Source organism: Tupaia chinensis, unplaced genomic scaffold (assembly GCF_000334495.1).
Source record: "Tupaia chinensis unplaced genomic scaffold, TupChi_1.0 Scaffold000602_1, whole genome shotgun sequence".
NCBI classification, from domain to species: Eukaryota; Metazoa; Chordata; class Mammalia; order Scandentia; family Tupaiidae; genus Tupaia; species Tupaia belangeri.
In genome coordinates this window covers 2,445,771-2,464,755 of record NW_006160120.1, presented here as the reverse complement: position 1 = coordinate 2,464,755, position 18,985 = coordinate 2,445,771, and the positions used below count along the sequence as shown (strand labels likewise).

The 18,985-nt window shown below is 54.8% G+C and overlaps 1 protein-coding gene across 1 annotated transcript in view; it reads left to right on the top strand.

The window, feature by feature from the left end:
* Positions 1-7,664: 7,664 nt before the first annotated feature.
* Positions 7,665-18,985, top strand: part of PREX1 (phosphatidylinositol-3,4,5-trisphosphate dependent Rac exchange factor 1) — a gene marked incomplete in the record, with an annotated part of 21,967 nt that continues 10,646 nt past the window's right edge. Inside the window, 8 exon segments of the mRNA XM_014591607.1 lie at positions 7,665-7,937; positions 10,235-10,441; positions 11,684-11,772; positions 13,244-13,326; positions 13,447-13,537; positions 16,161-16,289; positions 17,864-17,905; positions 18,842-18,984. Coding sequence (XP_014447093.1) covers positions 7,675-7,937; positions 10,235-10,441; positions 11,684-11,772; positions 13,244-13,326; positions 13,447-13,537; positions 16,161-16,289; positions 17,864-17,905; positions 18,842-18,984 — 1,047 coding nt within the window.

Genomic DNA, 18,985 nt, shown 5'->3' with positions numbered 1-18,985 from the left:
TTTTTTTTAGTGTTTTTTTTTTTTTTTTTTTTTTTTTTTTTGCTATAGGGCATGTGCACTCACCAGAAAGACAGAGAGAGAGAGAGAGAGAGACAGAAAGCGAGAAATCACCCCCCAGGGGGGATGGCCACGCCACAATCCCTTCTCCTCCATTCTCCTCTTGGGATCTTGGGCACGCACGCACACGCGCCCGGCGTGAGTTTTAAGCCACCGCATCCGGGACGCGAACCATGGTCGACTACATGGGAATCCAGCGACATAGCCATTATGCTAACTGCTGGCCCCGAGAATTTGGTATTTTAAAGTGGGCTTTTGTTTACTCTTAAAGCAGAGATCCCCCTTCTGTCCACTGGAGTGGGTTAGAGGGAAGGAGTGGAGATGGATAAGGTGGAGTCTTTGGTGTGTTTTGGGGTGACAGGGGGTGGTGGGGGATGGTGTCACCCCACTGGCTGCCCTAACCCACTGCTGCCCCCGGACCTCTGCCTGGCGCCCAGCCTCCAGCTCTCCTGTCCCCCTTAGGCTCAGAGGCGGTGGCTGCAGGGCTGTGTGCCGGTCAGTGTGTCCTGAAGGTCAACGGCAACAATGTGACGAACGACGGTGCCCCTGAGGTCCTGGAGCACTTCCAGGCGTTCCGGAGCCGGCGGGAGGATGCCCTGGTGAGCCAACCAGCAGCCGGCGGTCAGGGCAGCCCTGCTGGGTGGGCCTGGGCTCTGTTCCCTCTGTCCCAACCAGAGGATCCAGGCTGCGGTCCCTGGCGGCCTGTCTTCACTGCTGTGACATGGGTGTGACACTCGCTCTTCTGCCCACGAAGGCGTGCCAGGCAAACCCCTGTGTTAGCGGCACTGTTTGGGTTGGGACAGGGCTCTGTGAGTGTGAGAGCCTCTCACTGACTCATTCACCGGGTCCCCAGTACGTGTCGTTCGTGTACGAGGTGTGTCAGGCACGTTGCCAGGGAGATGTCTACTCATGCTCTCACTTTTAAAACATTTTTGCTAGAGGGCATGTGCTTTCGCCAGAGAGCGAGACGGGGAAGTGAGAAGGCACATCCTGGGGCACACGGTCCACCACAGTCTCTCTCCTCTGTCTCCCTTTGGGGATTTTGGGCACGCACACACATGCATCTGGTATGTTTTTCCAGCTACCAGGTCTGGGTCTTGAACCGTGTGGTAGGCCAGCACCTTTACCACCATGAGATCCATGGGATCCAGTACTTTCACCACCGTGTCACCTGCTGGCCCTTGACTAATATCTTTAAAGGCTCCCATCCCTGGATTCCATGTTTCCTTGTGGAGCATAGACCCAAGAGAGTGAGGGCTGAGTGTGGTTGGAGGCCCCCAGGAATGTTTAGAGTGAAATCCTGGAGGCCTCTCTAAAGGTGGTGTCACTGACAAGCTAACAGCTTGAGCTTTGGAATCAGGGAGCAGTTTGTACGTTGGCCCTGTTCTGGGTGCCCTGTGTCTGACCACCCCTTACCCTGTTCCCTGCCAGGGCCTGTACCAGTGGATCTACCCCACCCATGAGGATGCCCAGGAGGCACGAGCCAGCCAGGAGCCCCCTGGTGAGGACCCCAGTGGCGAGGATGCTGGGGAGGAGGACCAGCCTGATTCAGGTAATGGGAAGACAGGGGCATGACGGGAGCTTCCAAAGCGACCGAGGCCGAGAGTGGGGCACGGGTTTGACTCCTGGGAGGAAAGTCTTCTGGGACAGCTGAATGAGCGGGCCGCCCAGGACAGAGCTGCAGGACGGGGCTCAGTTTCCCGTAGCTCAAACGAGCGGTTGGTGGTGCTGGCGGCAGGGCCTGCCTGAGCGGGCGGGAGGATGCCCTGGTGAGCCAACCAGCAGCCGGCGGTCAGGGCAGCCCTGCTGGGTGGGCCTGGGCTCTGTTCCCTCTGTCCCAACCAGAGGATCCAGGCTGCGGTCCCTGGCGGCCTGTCTTCACTGCTGTGACATGGGTGTGACACTCGCTCTTCTGCCCACGAAGGCGTGCCAGGCAAACCCCTGTGTTAGCGGCACTGTTTGGGTTGGGACAGGGCTCTGTGAGTGTGAGAGCCTCTCACTGACTCATTCACCGGGTCCCCAGTACGTGTCGTTCGTGTACGAGGTGTGTCAGGCACGTTGCCAGGGAGATGTCTACTCATGCTCTCACTTTTAAAACATTTTTGCTAGAGGGCATGTGCTTTCGCCAGAGAGCGAGACGGGGAAGTGAGAAGGCACATCCTGGGGCACACGGTCCACCACAGTCTCTCTCCTCTGTCTCCCTTTGGGGATTTTGGGCACGCACACACATGCATCTGGTATGTTTTTCCAGCTACCAGGTCTGGGTCTTGAACCGTGTGGTAGGCCAGCACCTTTACCACCATGAGATCCATGGGATCCAGTACTTTCACCACCGTGTCACCTGCTGGCCCTTGACTAATATCTTTAAAGGCTCCCATCCCTGGATTCCATGTTTCCTTGTGGAGCATAGACCCAAGAGAGTGAGGGCTGAGTGTGGTTGGAGGCCCCCAGGAATGTTTAGAGTGAAATCCTGGAGGCCTCTCTAAAGGTGGTGTCACTGACAAGCTAACAGCTTGAGCTTTGGAATCAGGGAGCAGTTTGTACGTTGGCCCTGTTCTGGGTGCCCTGTGTCTGACCACCCCTTACCCTGTTCCCTGCCAGGGCCTGTACCAGTGGATCTACCACACCCATGAGGATGCCCAGGAGGCACGAGCCAGCCAGGAGCCCCCTGGTGAGGACCCCAGTGGCGAGGATGCTGGGGAGGAGGACCAGCCTGATTCAGGTAATGGGAAGACAGGGGCATGACGGGAGCTTCCAAAGCGACCGAGGCCGAGAGTGGGGCACGGGTTTGACTCCTGGGAGGAAAGTCTTCTGGGACAGCTGAATGAGCGGGCCGCCCAGGACAGAGCTGCAGGACGGGGCTCAGTTTCCCGTAGCTCAAACGAGCGGTTGGTGGTGCTGGCGGCAGGGCCTGCCTGGCTGTGGAGGTGCCCCTCAATGGCGTCTGCCCCTTTGGCTTGCAGCCTTCCCCTTGCTGTCCCTGGGTCCCCAGCTGAGCCTGCGTGAGGACAGCCCCGTGGTCAGCCTGACCGTGGACAACGTGCACCTGGAACACGGCGTGGTGTACGAGTATGTGAGCACGGCAGGCGTCAAGTGCCACGTGCTGGAGAAGATCGTCGAGCCCCGCGGCTGCTTCGGCCTCACTGCCAAGGTCCCGGCACCGCCTCCCTGCCCTGGGCTGGGGCTGGGGGCAGCCTGAGTCCCATTTCCTCAGAGGTAGCCTAGAGCCCTGAATTCTAGTCCCTCTCCCACCCCTGGTAGCTGTGAGACTTAGGAGAATGACTTGTCATTTTTTTCCCCCTAAGTTTTTGCCATAGGCCATGTACTCACCAGTAAGAGAGAGAAAGAGTGGGAAATCACCCCTGGGGGGATGGCCACACCGCAGTCCCCTCTCCTCCATTCTCTTCTCGGGATTTGGGACATGACATGTGCAACACATTGGGCGTGATTCTCAAATTGTCAGGCCTGGAATTTGAACCACAGTTGGCCATGTGGGAGTCCAGCACCCTAGCCGCCATGCTCCCTGCTGGCACCGATACATCATCTCTTTAGCCTCAGTTGACTCATCTGCAGAAGGGGCCATTGATAGCCCTGACCTCAGGCAGTTTACGGCCATGCAGGCATCACCCGTGGCTCTCCCACACCCTCGAGGATACCCCAGAGGTGGGAGCCGGCCAGGAGCCCCCCAGGGAAACCGCACAAGAGCCTCCCATGCACACGGGGTGCTCAGTGGCTGGGGGGGGGGTGCTCAGTGGCTGGTCGTGTCTCACAGATCCTCGAGGCCTTTGCAGCCGATGACAGCGTCTTCGTGCAGAACTGTGGGCAGCTCATGGCCCTGAGTAGCGCCATGGTGACCATGTCCCACTACGAGTTCCGCCACATCTGTGACACCAAGCTGGAGGGCATCGGCCAGAGGATCGGCTGCTACCTGGAGGTGCGCACTTCCTACAGGGCCTCTGCTGTGGCCCCCAGACCCAGGGCCTCAGCCTGGCCTGCTGTTCCGGCAAAAGCCCCACCCAGCGTAGCTTGCAGGGGCAGGGGTAGCAGAGGTGAGCGTCAGGCCTGGGCCAGGCGGGTAAACAGGTGCGGCTGTGCCCCAGCAGTGTGGCCTTGCTCTGGCTCCTGAGTGCTGTCTCCCATGTCAGCATCCCTGTCAGGCAGCCCCTTCTCGTGAGGTAACAGGATGGTGTCCAGAAGCTGTCGCCGTTAGCGCTCCGAGAGAAGGTCACCCAAGGGGCACTCTCGTTGGCGTGGCTTGGCTCCCTTGTCTGGCTCCTTCCCAGGCGTGGACATGGGAGACAGCCCTTGCTGAGCCTCAGGACAGGGCTTCAGGGAGCTGGCACCAGGGACTGCTTGGGCGTGGCTAAAATGGAGGAGGGGATGAGGCCAAGTTCTCAGAGGCCTCGGCTTCCTCCAGGCCTTCCCTGAACTCTGGGCCCAGGGAGACGGTGTAGGGGGAACCACTTCCATGTGGACCACAGGCATTGTGTGTAGTTGGGGAATGGCTGGCCTAGGCCAGGGTAAAGCGGGCGTGGGGGCAGGGCCAGAATTCCTAGAACATGACCACTGACTCATGACCCCCCGACCCCACCATTCTCAGTTTGCAGCCCAGCTGAAGAGCAGGGTCAGCCCACCCTTCAAACAGGCACCCCTGGAACCCCGTCCGCTGTGTGGCCTGGACTTCTGCCCCACCAATTGTCACATCAATCTCATGGAAGTGTCCTACCCCAAGACCACCCCCTCAGTTGGCAGATCCTTCAGCATCCGCTTTGGTCGCAAACCCTCCCTCATTGGCCTGGATCCAGAGCAAGGTACCAGTGTGCGTCTATTAAGTTGTGTTCAGATATTACATGGCAGATGTGTAAACAGAAAGATATCTGAAGGTCAGCTGTCCAGGGCTGGAAAGGCAGCTCCACAGTCGTCAGCGATCCAGGTTCCTACTGTCTCTAGAAGTGGCCGATAGCCTTAAAGATGTTTCATGGTAGAGAATGGCTGCTGGAGTTCCAGCGATCATGTCCACATTCCAGACAGGAAGAAGATAGCAGTAGTTAAAAGTGTATTAGCATCAAACTGAAGCTTTTGTTTTGAAGTAACCTAGCGGATTAAAGGTATTGAAAAGAAGGACCAACAGTTGCCATAATGGTTATGTCACTGGACTCCCATGTAGTCAACTGTGGTTTGAGTCCCAGACCCAGTGACTTAAAACTCACATTGGGTGCATGCATGTATACACCCAAAATCCTGAGAGGAAAATGGAGGAGAAAGGATTGTGGCATGTTCATTTCTCCTAGGGGATGCCTTTTCACTTACTGTCTCTCTGTCTCTGTCTCTCTGGTGAGTGCATGTGCCCTATAGCAAAATAATATTCTCTAAAAAAAAAGTACTGAAAAGAGGCCACATGAGGGCACAGTGAGAAGTGCAGATAGGAAGAGAGAACCGGCCCTGAAGCTTTCAGCTTCTGTTTTTTTTTTTTTAAGAGATTTTTGCAGGACCAGCAGTTGGCGTAATGGCTATGTCGCTGGATTCCCATGTAATTGATTGTGGTTCGAGTCCTGGACCTGGTTGCTTAAACTCATGCCAGGTGCGTGTGCATGTGTGCCCAAGATCCTGAGAGGAGAATGGAGGAGAAGGGATTGCGGAGTGGCCACCCCCCCTGGGGGGGTGATTTCTCACTTTCTGTATCCCTCTCTCTCTCTGTCTTTCTGGTGAGCGTATGCGCCCTATAGCAAAAACCTCTCAAAAAAAAAGAAAAAGAGAAAAAAATTTTTGCTACAGAGAGAGACAGATTTTTCTCTCCAGAGAGAGAGACAGAAAGCAAGAAGCCATTTCCTCCCTCTGGGGAAAATGGCCACAATGCAATCCTCTATTCTTCTTCTCTTGGGATTTTGGGCACACACGCATGTGCACCCGGTGTGATTTTGAAGCCATTGGGTCCGGGACTTGAACCAGTGATGTAACTGCTACGTCATCTGATGGTCCGCCTTTCAGCCTCTAGAACTGTCAGAAAATACATTGGGTCATTTAAGCCAAAAAATCAAATGAAACAACAATCCAGAAAGGGAACATTTTCCCATCCATTGGGATCCTGAAATGGGATTTTGTCTCTGTCCAGAGCGCCGTGGGAGGCTGGGGGCTGTTTCTGAGCGAGCCCTCCCTTTCTCCCCGTAGGCCACCTGAACCCCATGTCCTACACCCAGCACTGCATCACCACCATGGCTGCCCCATCCTGGAAGTGCCTGCCCGCTGTGGACGGGGACCCCCAAGGCCCAGGTCTTGGCGACAGTGTCTCTGGGACAGCCAGTGGGGCGCTTGGCCAGGAAGACCGGGGCCTGAGCTTCCTGCTCAAGCAGGAGGACCGTGAGATCCAGGACGCCTATCTGCAGCTCTTCAACCGATAGCCTTAAAGATGTTTCATGGTAGAGAATGGCTGCTGGAGTTCCAGCGATCATGTCCACATTCCAGACAGGAAGAAGATAGCAGTAGTTAAAAGTGTATTAGCATCAAACTGAAGCTTTTGTTTTGAAGTAACCTAGCGGATTAAAGGTATTGAAAAGAAGGACCAACAGTTGCCATAATGGTTATGTCACTGGACTCCCATGTAGTCAACTGTGGTTTGAGTCCCAGACCCAGTGACTTAAAACTCACATTGGGTGCATGCATGTATACACCCAAAATCCTGAGAGGAAAATGGAGGAGAAAGGATTGTGGCATGTTCATTTCTCCTAGGGGATGCCTTTTCACTTACTGTCTCTCTGTCTCTGTCTCTCTGGTGAGTGCATGTGCCCTATAGCAAAATAATATTCTCTAAAAAAAAAGTACTGAAAAGAGGCCACATGAGGGCACAGTGAGAAGTGCAGATAGGAAGAGAGAACCGGCCCTGAAGCTTTCAGCTTCTGTTTTTTTTTTTTTAAGAGATTTTTGCAGGACCAGCAGTTGGCGTAATGGCTATGTCGCTGGATTCCCATGTAATTGATTGTGGTTCGAGTCCTGGACCTGGTTGCTTAAACTCATGCCAGGTGCGTGTGCATGTGTGCCCAAGATCCTGAGAGGAGAATGGAGGAGAAGGGATTGCGGAGTGGCCATCCCCCCTGGGGGGGTGATTTCTCACTTTCTGTATCCCTCTCTCTCTCTGTCTTTCTGGTGAGCGTATGCGCCCTATAGCAAAAACCTCTCAAAAAAAAAGAAAAAGAGAAAAAAATTTTTGCTACAGAGAGAGACAGATTTTTCTCTCCAGAGAGAGAGACAGAAAGCAAGAAGCCATTTCCTCCCTCTGGGGAAAATGGCCACAATGCAATCCTCTATTCTTCTTCTCTTGGGATTTTGGGCACACACGCATGTGCACCCGGTGTGATTTTGAAGCCATTGGGTCCGGGACTTGAACCAGTGATGTAACTGCTACGTCATCTGATGGTCCGCCTTTCAGCCTCTAGAACTGTCAGAAAATACATTGGGTCATTTAAGCCAAAAAATCAAATGAAACAACAATCCAGAAAGGGAACATTTTCCCATCCATTGGGATCCTGAAATGGGATTTTGTCTCTGTCCAGAGCGCCGTGGGAGGCTGGGGGCTGTTTCTGAGCGAGCCCTCCCTTTCTCCCCGTAGGCCACCTGAACCCCATGTCCTACACCCAGCACTGCATCACCACCATGGCTGCCCCATCCTGGAAGTGCCTGCCCGCTGTGGACGGGGACCCCCAAGGCCCAGGTCTTGGCGACAGTGTCTCTGGGACAGCCAGTGGGGCGCTTGGCCAGGAAGACCGGGGCCTGAGCTTCCTGCTCAAGCAGGAGGACCGTGAGATCCAGGACGCCTATCTGCAGCTCTTCACCAAGCTGGATGTGGCCCTCAAAGAGATGAAGCAATACGTCACCCAAATCAACAGGTGGGCGCGAGGGGTGTGCGTTCCACGCCTCAGCTCTGTCCACGTGGGCAGGGTGGTTCTGTAGCCAGGCTCTCTGTGCGTCTCCGACTACCTAGCCCCATTCCTGGACTGTGCCCACTAGAAGCCACTGCAGTCCCCTCCCCCAGGTGTGATAACTGTCTTCAGACATTGCCACGTGACCAGGGGCTGGGAGACACGATCAGGGTTCTAATGAAATCACCGATGTCAGGGGTTACATGAACAGTTTGGGGAGAGCTTATAATTTTAACATCACGAAAGAGGGACAGCTGGACACGATATCCCTCTTGCTGTCACCAACAGGACACAGATGCAGCACCGCCCACAGGTGCTCAGCCAAAAATGGAACCGTTGTCTCATGGAAGTGCTAGAGCTCAGTCCTCGGGTGTAGGTGTGGGGCAGAGCGTGCGCACCGGGCCTCGGATGCACTCGGCCCAGTCCAGAGGGTGGGCGAGTCTCTCTCCAACAAGAAGTGACGAGGGGAGCCGGTGCGGGGTGGAGTGCTAGAGCTCGAGGGACACATCAGCCAGATGCAACATCCGTGCTGGGTAGGGGTCTGTTTCTAACACGCCAGCTCAGAGGACACATTCTGGGGACAGTTGAACCAGCCTGGGGATAGATGGTCTCGAGGAATTGTTAGTTTTGCGAGGCGCGGTCTGAGCAGCATGGGTACGTGTCGAATAGTACATGCCTGTGGGCACTGGATGGCGCCTTGTCCCAGGGCCGTCCTGGGCGTTGATGCATGGTGAGCCACATGGATGCCAGGACCACCCGGTTCCCAGCACGATGACTAAAACTGTCCCTGGACAGAGCCAAACGGTGCCTCAGAGGCCAAATCGTCCCTAGTCAAGGTCCATCGGTTTTCGTTTTGTCAGAGGGGCACGCTGGCTTGAGAGAGAGAGAGAGAGAGAGAGAGAGAGGGTGCGGGCACGTGAGCATGCACCCCCCCCTCCCAGTGGGGTACATCACACTGCAGTCCCTTCTCCATCTCTCCTTCCTTCCGGGATTTTGGGCACGCACATGTGCCTGGCGTGTTTCTTAAGCTACTAGGTCCAGGATTGAACCATGTGGTCAGCCATGTGGGATCTGATTCCTTTAACCACCAGGCCAGGGAGCCCACCTGAGAACCATGGGTTTAAAAGAAAGTCCTTGTTTATTTGCGACCGATATGGAAGCGTGGATGGGGAAATCACGTGATGTCTTACAGGCTCGGCGAGGTCCGAGTCAGTTGCCAGCCATCTGCTGAACTCTGTGGGTTTTCTTTCTTTTGGAGAGGTGTTTTCTATAGGACACGCGTGTTTACCAGAAAGACAGAGACAGAGACACAGAAAGTGAGAAATCCTCCCCCCCTCCCCCGCCCTGGGATGGCCACACCGCAATCCCTTCTCCTCCATTCTCCTCTCGGGATCTTGGGCAGGCACACACATGTGCCCGGCATGAGTTTAAGTCCCCGGGTCTGGGACTCGAACCATGGTCAACTACATGGGAGTCCAGCAACAGAGTCATTATGCTAACTGCTGGTCCCAAGAACTCCGTGGGGTTTTCATTGGAAAGGACACAAAGTGTTATTGGTTCCCTCTGCTTAGGGTCAGAGGTCAAGGGAAGGCCCACTCATGGCTTTGCCAGAGGCCTCCAATGAGATGAGTAAATCTATGGGCCCATGTCTTTTGTTTTCTGTTTCTGTAAGTTTCATTCTTTTTATTTATCGATTTTTTAATTTGCCAGAGGGCGCATGCACTGACTGGAGAGAGACAGGGATCAGGGAGTGAGAAGGAGCTTTCCCGTAGGACATGGACACACCTTTTTCCTCCTGTCCCCTTCCCCCCGCCCCTCCCGCCTTTCGGACTCACAATTACCTAGCGAGTTTTTCCTCCATTTCCCCTGCTTTCAGCATGCACAAGTGCCCAGTATGCTTTCAACCCTCAGGGTCTGGGATTCGAACCATGTAGTCAGCCATGTGGGATCCAGCTTCTTTGTACAACCATGCCATCAGCTGGCCTCTGAGCTTCATCCTTTCTCTTCCATAAGGGAGAGGGCAGACACCCTGACTGCGTCTCGTTACGGTCATGCAGTGGTTCTTCTTCCCCCTGCCGTGTAGCCAGCCATGATCCCGGGTTCCTGTGGGTGTGCCCAGTGTGTTCCAGCTGACCTGGGATCTGCTCCTGGGCCTACCTGATGGCCCCGCCTCACCTAGCAGAGAGCCCCGCACTGCGCCGCTATTGCGGGGCCTGGGTAGTGCAGAGCGCTGTGTTAAACCCGAAGGTCTTTTCTCCCTGCAGGCTGCTGTCCACCATCACGGAGCCCACCTCAGCTGGGTCCTGCGAGCCCCCCTTGGCTGAGGAGGCCTCCCCCTCCCCGCTGGTCAGTGAAGAGAGCGAGATGGACCGGGCTGACCATGGGGGCATCAAGAAGGTGTGCTTCAAGGTGTCTGAGGAGGATCAGGAGGATTCAGGTCACGACACCATGAGCTACCGCGACTCCTACAGGTGGGTGCGGCCGTGGTGGTGTGGGACGGTGGAGGCCACTGATCCGCAGAAAAGTCCAGATTGGTGGGTCAGTGCCTAGGATGCAGGAGGGTGTGGGGTGCGGTTGTTAACAGCGTGGTTCTGCGGGGGGGGGGGGGGCCTCTGCTTCACCTCCATGGCCCCGGAGCTAAGGTTCTCAGGGCTCTGTTCATTCTGCTCAGTGTCATCGACCTGCACTGATGGGTCATTGTCAAAAAGCCACGATTCTGTGGTGTGTTTCAGAACTCGATCTAACACGTACGGTTTCTGCAGTAGATACTATTTACTTGTACTTGATCCAGGAAGATTGTTTTCCCTCCTAACTCCTAGAGGATCTACATTGCTTTTTTACTGGTTAATTATAACAAGATCAGTGAGGACCTAATTCCTGGGTGAAGTCGACTAAAACTCAGTTTCCCATGGTAAACCCTCTTGTGGGTAGCTAGGATTCCTTGCCACGGCGAAGCACGCGTTACAGGCTGCCGTGCGAGGTTGATTAACATTTGACCTAGTGGTGATGGGAGATGTGTAGAGGGTGGTCGGTTGTTTGCAGGTGAAGCCCCGGACGGCTGTAACTAGACGGGCAGGCAGGTCCTACCTCCCATCCTCCGCACCTTGTATTCCGTCTGCAGGGGTCATCGGGTGTCTGAGTACCAGATGCCCTGGCTGCCTGGGTCTGTCCTCGGAGCCCTGTGCCCGCAGCCCAAGATTTCTCTGCAACTCTGGATTCTTGTCCTTACGTTGTTGGTCTTCTGATTTTGTCTTTTAATTGTCAAAAAGATAAAGGAAAGAATTTCTGGGTTGTGGTTTTCGATTCCCTGTACCCTGCGGGTTCCCAGGACACAGCTAGTTAAGCACAGTGCCTGTCCCTGTGAGGTTCCAGCCAGGATGGGGGTGGACAGAAATGGAACCGTGTGGTTGCGTGTGGCTCAGGCAGGTATGACCAGGCACCTGGCTATCCTATGAGAAGAGTGATGGCCCAGGAGCCTCGGGGACACTGGACAGAAGTGACACAAGATACCCTCCTCCTGCCATTTCTGCGTTTCTGTGCTGGGGCCTGGAAATGTCTCCCATCCTCAGACGTGGAAAACTCCCCTGTCTCTGGATGGTTGTCCACTGAATACCCAGGGCTTGGTCTACACTCCAGAAAGTAGGTTCTGTGTGCCAGGACCTGAGGGTGGGAGCCGTAGGGTGACTCGGCCCCTTGTCTTGGCTCCTTTGCAGTGAGTGTAACAGCAACCGGGACTCAGTGCTCTCCTACACCAGTGTGAGAAGTAACAGCTCCTACCTGGGCAGCGATGAGATGGGGTCAGGTGAGTGGAGTGGCTCGTGCTTGGGGAGAGGCCCCTGGTAGCATTTTGTTACATTTTGACTGTATTATGCTTTACATATTGTTTTGTGTTCTAGTGCATGTTATTGTACTGCATTCAGCAAATGATTATTGAGCACCTATTATGTGCCAGACGCTGGGAACACAGCCGCGAGCGGCACACAGAACCCGGCCCTCCCAGAGCTATGCTCTCTGTGAATGTCGCAGACATGGAGCACGTAGAACATACATGGATGAGGATATGATCGTGCATGGCCCAGTACTATATATAGTGGTGATCGCAGAACTGGGTGACCTGATGGTTTCCATAGCAACATGCACGAACCACCAGTCCAAATGACATGGCAAAGTTCAAAAGAAGTACATAAAAATAAATCAGGATCGGGGACCAGCAGTTAGCGTAATGGCTATGTCGCGGGACCCCCATGTAGTTGACCACGGTTCGCATCCCGGACCCAGTGGCTTAAAACTCAGGCCGGGCGCGTGTCCGTGTGTGCCCAAGATCCCGAGAGGAGAATGGAGGAGAAGGGATTGCGGCGTGACCATCCCCCCTGAGGGGTGATTTCTCACTTTGTGTCTCTCTGTCTGTCTGTCTGTCTGGCGAGCGCACGCGCCCTATAGCAAAAACCTCTCCAAAAAAGGAATAAATAAATAAATAAATAAATCAGGATCTCCTCCTCTCCCCAGAATTGACCCTTGCTAATATTTAGGGGCCATTGACAAATGCATATTTACGCAGAGATGGACACATGGGTGGACAGACAGACAGATGTAAATAACATGCTAAAAATGAGATCATACTGTACTTGCAAAATTTACTGAAGGCAATTTGTTTTTTCCTTCTTTTAATCTTGTTTACTTTAGACTTTTAGAAAACGTCGTGCATAGGCCAGGTAGTCTCATGGTTCACAGTTCCAAAGGCACGAGAGGGTGCGTGGTGATGAGACTGCCCTGCTCCTGTCCCCATGCTCTGCTGCTCGGGCTGTGACCACTGTTCTCACTGTCACTGCTGTCTCGTGCACTTTTCCAGAGGTGGTCTGTGCATAAAAATAGGATTTTAAGTATACTTCATCACATAAGATATTAAAAAAAACCGTGCCTGGGGAGGTGCTAGGAGGGGCTTAAGCATGGCGGCTGCTTTAACCGAGGCAGCGGGGACGTGAGTCATGTGATCTGGGACCCATTCCCTTCACCTTGGTTCCCAGTGTCCTCACTTGCGGAATGGAAATAACAACGCCTTGTCATGCTTTGGGGCTTGTCCATCTTGCAGATGAAGAAACCAAGGCTCAGAGAGGGCAAGCAGTCTGCCTAGGGACTCACAGGCAGGGCCAGGGTCTGTCAGACTGCAGATCCCTCATGGGATCCCTTGTAGCAATGTCGACTTCTTAGAGAAGGCTGGGTGGGTATGAGGAGGGGCAGGACGGCTCACGGCTGCCGCTTCTTCCTTCTGCCAGGGGATGAGCTGCCTTGTGACATGCGGATCCCCTCGGACAAGCAGGACAAGCTTCATGGCTGCTTGGAGCACCTCTTTAACCAGGTGAGACCTTGGCCCCAGCCCCGGGGGGAGCCCATGACCCGGGGGCTGGGGCAGGGCCTGTGGTTCCCTCAGAGCAGAGGGTCCTGGGGCCCCTGCTCACTTGGAGCTTCCTGCCGCCAGGTGGACTCCATCAACGCACTCCTCAAGGGGCCAGTCATGGGCAGGGCTTTCGAGGAGACCAAGCACTTCCCCATGGACCACAGTTTACAAGGTGAGGACGCCAGTGTCCAGTGGAGACATGGACAGGCTGCCGTCCATGCAGGGTGCCAGCCATGCTCTCGGCTTGGTCCTGATCCTGGCCGGTCCCAGTCTTGCCTGGTCCCTCTCCTGCCCGTCCCGCTCCTGCCCGGTCCCTCTCCTGCCCGGTCCCTCGCCTGCCCGGTCCCTCTCCTGGCTGATCCCTCTCCTGCGTGGTCCCTCTCCTGCCCAGTCCTCTCCTGCCCAGTCCCTCTCCTGCCCGTCCCTCTCTTGCCCGGTCCCTCTCCTGCCTGGTCCCTCTCCTGGCTGGTCCCTCTCCTGCCCGTTTCCTCTCCTGGCCAGTCCCTCTCTCCTGCCTGGTCCCTCTCTCCTGCCTGGTCCCTCTCCTGGCCGGTCCCTCTCCTGACCAGTCCCTCTCCTGCCTGTCCCTCTCCTGCCCGTCCCGCTCCTGCCTGGTGGTGATAGGCTAGTCCAGGATTCAACAGATTTCCTGGGCAATAGCCAGCCCATGGCCTGTTTAAGTCTGGATTGTGAGGTATGGAGTTTTTTGAAGGATTTTAAAAACAAAACAAAAAAAAGCAACAACAACAACAACAAAAGAAACAAAACATGACAGACTGCAGGGCCTGACCTAGTCACTACCTGGCTCTTTAGAGAAAGGGGTAGGGACTGGGCTGGTCCCCGGGCCTTCATGGGCCTGCCCATTTGTAACGCAGGGGGTGGCCCAAAGGTGGCTCTCAAAGCCTCAGCTGTCACACCCCTCACTTCAGCCATGTTCACAGGGTCTGCTCATGTCATCCCTTTTTTAATTTTAAGGTTTTGGTCATAGGACACATGTGCTTATGGGAGGAGGCGGGGGAACGTGAGAAAACACCCCGTGGCCATATCACAGTCCCTTCTCCTCCAGCCTCACATGCCCAGCGTGATTTTCAAGCCATTAGATCTGGGACTTGAACCACATTCAGCCAAGTATGAGTCCAGTGCCTTAACCACTACACCACCGCTAGCCCTGTCACCTCATTTTTAACCACATCCATTTGTTGCCTGTGATATTATTGACTTAACCATTTTTAAAGAATAATTATTTAATTTTATTTATTATTAGTATTTAAAAAATTGTTACTGGGCACATGTGCTCATGAGAGAGAGAAAGAGAAAGAGAGAGAGAGAGAAAGAGAGAGAGAGAGAGTGAGAGAAAGAAAGCAGGCCTCCAGGTCTGGGACTTGAACTGCTGTCTGCCATGTGGGAGTCCATTGCCTTAATTACCACACCATCTGCTGGTTCTGACATAACTGTTTTTTCTTTCTTCCTTTCTTTCTTTCTTTCTTTCTTTCTCTCTTTTTTTTTTTTTTCAAAACTATTCCCCCTTTAAAAATCTAATTTTGAAAAGACCCTGAACTTCTATATATGGAAAACCAGCGTAACGTGATAAGTTGGCAATGAACCGTAGTGATAAATTCCATAGAAACGTCAACCACAAGTGCCCCTCCACCGCAGCTGGCTCCTGTTGCCTGCCAGGGATCTTTGTGGTTTCCTTAAGAGCAGCATCTGCGAGTTACGGAAGTGTCAAGGACTTACCTGTGGCAGATCGAGACTTCCTTCTGGAAATGACTGAGGGAAAAATGGAAATTTATTATGCTCTCCTACTTACTTTCCCTCCCATTTACCTGTTTACCCATCTACCCCCACCCCCACTCACTCATCATCCGTCCATCTCTCCGTCCACCTGTCATCATCCATCCGTCCGTGTACGCATCCACCACCCCCGTCTAGCCACGCATATACACATGCAGTAAATAATCCCCAGAACTAGCTTGTGCTGGGCCTTGTGTCTGGCACTGGCGACTCTGAGATGCATCTGGTGCTGCCCTGATCCCCAGGAGCACCCAGTTGGATAGGAGCTAGGAGGGCAGATAGGTGGTTGCTCTGAGTCAGGGTAGGAGGTGGTGAGGAGTTGGGGCACCCTAGTCTATCTGTGCCCCCTGCTCATCCCTCCCTGGGATGGACCTCAGAAAGCAGAGATGGCAAGTTCAGAGGAACCTGAACCATAGATATCTTAGAAACCTGGGGTCTATAGCAAGGGAGAGGCAGAGGAACAGGGGCCTGTGTCTGCTTGGCCTTTGAATGGTCCTGCCAGAGCCAGAGTCAAGTTCCAGTTTGATCACTGCTTAGCTGTGTGACTTGGCAAGTCACCTTCCCATCTTGTACCTGGGCTTCTTCCTCTGCATAGGGAAAAGATGTGACTAGGTGACAGCTCATGAACCTGTGCGATTAGTTGTGGCTACAAGAAGGTAGTACTTGAGAATCCTTCTGTGGCTACAATATCCATTATTTGTAAGAAAATATGCTGTGATTGATTAGTGATGTCTGCACGGGATGGGCTGTAACTATGAGGAATCATAGCCTCAGACTAGCAGGAAGAAGTGCTGAGATAGATCAGTGATGTCTGCCATGGATTGGTACCATGGAGCAAGTAGCACAGTGACTGTGTACCAGATACCCAACGGTCCCCGCTGGCTCCTTTGATCTAGGATTATAAGCTTTGGAATCTGGTGATGAGACAGGGACTTTGTGCCACCGTTCTCCAAAGCTACCTTTGTCCTTTCCCTGGCCCTCATGCCACTTTCCCACCCCAGAGTTCAAACAGAAAGAAGAGTGTACAATCCGTGGCCGGAGCTTGATCCAGATCAGCATCCAGGAGGACCCCTGGAACCTCCCCAACTCCATCAAGACCCTGGTGGACAACATCCAGAGATACGTGGAAGGTCAGTGGCAGGGGAGGATGTACCACGTGGGGGTTTGTAGCCTTTGGCTCTGAATGTGGAATGTGGAAGGATCAGGAATGGATCCATCTTGGTGCCCAGCTTGCCACGCTTGGGGTAAGGGCAAGGTGGGAGCCCCCTCTCATGAGCATCCTGCCTTGGGCAGGCCCAGGGCTGTGGTCACAGGACGTGGTCGGGATTGCTGGTCTGGGTATCCTATGGCTGAGGCCTGTTTCTAGAGTCAGGAGGCTGACAAGGCTGAACTTGCTCGTTCTCAGCCTCCATGGCAGTGATTTTGGCTCAGTTATTTTTGTTTGTCATCCGGGTCATGAGCGGGCAGCCTCCGGCCAGATGTGGGCTCACTGCTAGGTTTCGAGGCCACCGTGTCAAAAAGTGTGGCTCCCCCGCCAGTATTCACATTCAGTTCTTGCCTACAAACCGAGGTTCTGGCTGCTCTCAAACACCCCGAGAAGTGGGTTCAGGCCTGCATCACGCCACTCAGCTGGCGATGATGGCCACTGCGCTCCAGCCGGGAAGGTGCTTTCCAGTTAGTGCAGCCCACTGCCCCCGTGCCTGGTGTCGGCTCCACGTGGCTCACCTTTGCCAGCCTGCCTGCCCTTAATGTTACTCGAGTCTGGGACTGCTGGGTCAGCAGGACTTAGGCCTGGGGACATTTGACAGGCCAGCGGGAGGTACAGGACCCCCAGGCCTTCCCCACAGGGAGCAGCAGCCTCTGAGTTAGACATCTGGGCAGAGCGAACTGTCCTGTTTTCTCAAACCAGAGTTAGTTAAGAGCACGGACTTCGAGGCCGATGTCCAGGGCTCGGATGCCAGCTCGCCCAGGTACTGGCTGTGTGGCCTGGCGAGTTCCTTGACTTCTCTGGGCCTTAGTCGCTCCATCCTCCGTCCTGTGTGGTCCTGAGGATGAAGTGAGAACACTGGTGCACCCCGCCGGACCCGCAGTAGGCCCTCAGGGAGAGTCATCGCTGTTAGGACCACACTCTGCCGAGGGTCGCATGCCTCTGGGGAAGGAAGTTTCTCAAGAGACTGAATCCAAAGGCCTTTCAGCTTTTTCTTTTCATCCCCTTCTGGGTCCAAGAGCATCTTTTGGAAGGAAAGAGACCAGGCCGTTAGGCCTCTCTGGAAGGAATAGCTTTTTCTACCTGTGTGTAGGGCCGTGGTGGTGGAGGGTACGTGTGCATATGTGCGCGCAAGCATGTTTGGCTGCATGTGTGTGGTGTGCAGTTAAGTGATTTGGTGAGTGTATGTACCCGTGCTAGTGTGTGCCCATGCGTGTGCACAAGGTACGGGCCAAGGCTGAGCTCAGGAGTTAAAGAGCGCTTGCTGGTGTTTGTCTTTGGTGGGTGGTTTTGTCTCTGGTGGGTGGGTTTGTCTCTGGTACAGACGGAGAAGGCTAACAGTTGGGGTTCCTGGAATTCAGCCCACAGTCAGTGACCACTCCTTGAATACACCCTGGTGTCCCTGAACCTTGCCTAGGAAGGGGCAGTGCACCGGGCGGGGGGGTGGCCTGCCCCACCCTCCACTGCCTCCCCTCCATCTTCTCTCCCTTCTCCTAGATGGGAAGAACCAGCTCCTACTGGCCCTGCTGAAGTGCACAGGTGAGGCTGGGTGAGGCGGCCGGGCGGCGTGCACATACCCAGGTGTGCCCAGGAGGGCCTCCGGGCAGTGGTGCCCATGCCCACAGCCAGGGCGGCCAGGCTCCATGGTCCATCAAGACCTGCATGCGGAAAGCTACCTTCCGGTCCTGGTCTCTGCCTCGCTTTGCCCTCTTGTGTCCGGGAACTTGATCTTGTGCCACTTGCCAGGTCTGGGTGACGCAGGATAGGGTCCGATGACTAAGCAGGCTCTCTACCGATAGAGCCCTCCGCCCCAGGCAGCTGGGAGGAGGCTAGGGGCCACTGGGAGATATCCCCTGTCCCTCTCTTCTTTCCTGCTGTTCTGGGCCAAGGAGGTGCTGCAGAAGGATCTAGGTCAAAATTGGTCACTAAAACCCACTGGCTGGAAGCCAGTTGTTGGAAATAATTCGTTCCAGGAGGGTGGGCCCTGAATGACCCATTGCTCCAAATTGGCTAGTTCCTCACACCAGGTCAAGGTCGAGGTCAAGGGGGAGGGCACAGGAAGAGGCAAGGCAGGGGAGATGGCCAAGTGGGGAGCTCGGCGGGAGAGCTTGGCATCGTCCCATTCAGCTGGCCAAGACCAAGCAGTCCCATCACAAGTGGGGACGTGGGGTGGGGGAAGGGGCAGGGTCGGGGTCACGGTTTTGGGAAAGCCTGGGAAAATCACAAGTTGTTCCTGCTGTCAGCAGGTGGGTGGGCCATTGAGAGGAGAGGGTCCAGCCGTCTGGCTGGCTTTGGGAGAAGGGATTTGGGTGGGATGGTGTTGGTGCCCTGGGTGTCCACCAAAATTTTATTTTGGGCCACTTAGCCTGTTGGGGGGTCCCGGGACTGACTCTGGGCCCAGAGTGCTGGAGTGCAGGCTTGCCGACTGCATGGGAGCCGCCGCCCAGCGAGGCCCCTGCTCCCCTCTGTCCCCAGACACCGGACTGCAGCTGCGCAGGGACGCCATCTTCTGCCAGGCCCTGGTGGCTGCCGTGTGCACCTTCTCCGAGCAGCTGCTGGCTGCCCTGAGCTACCGCTACAACAACAACGGCGAGTACGAGGAGAGTAGCCGCGACGCCC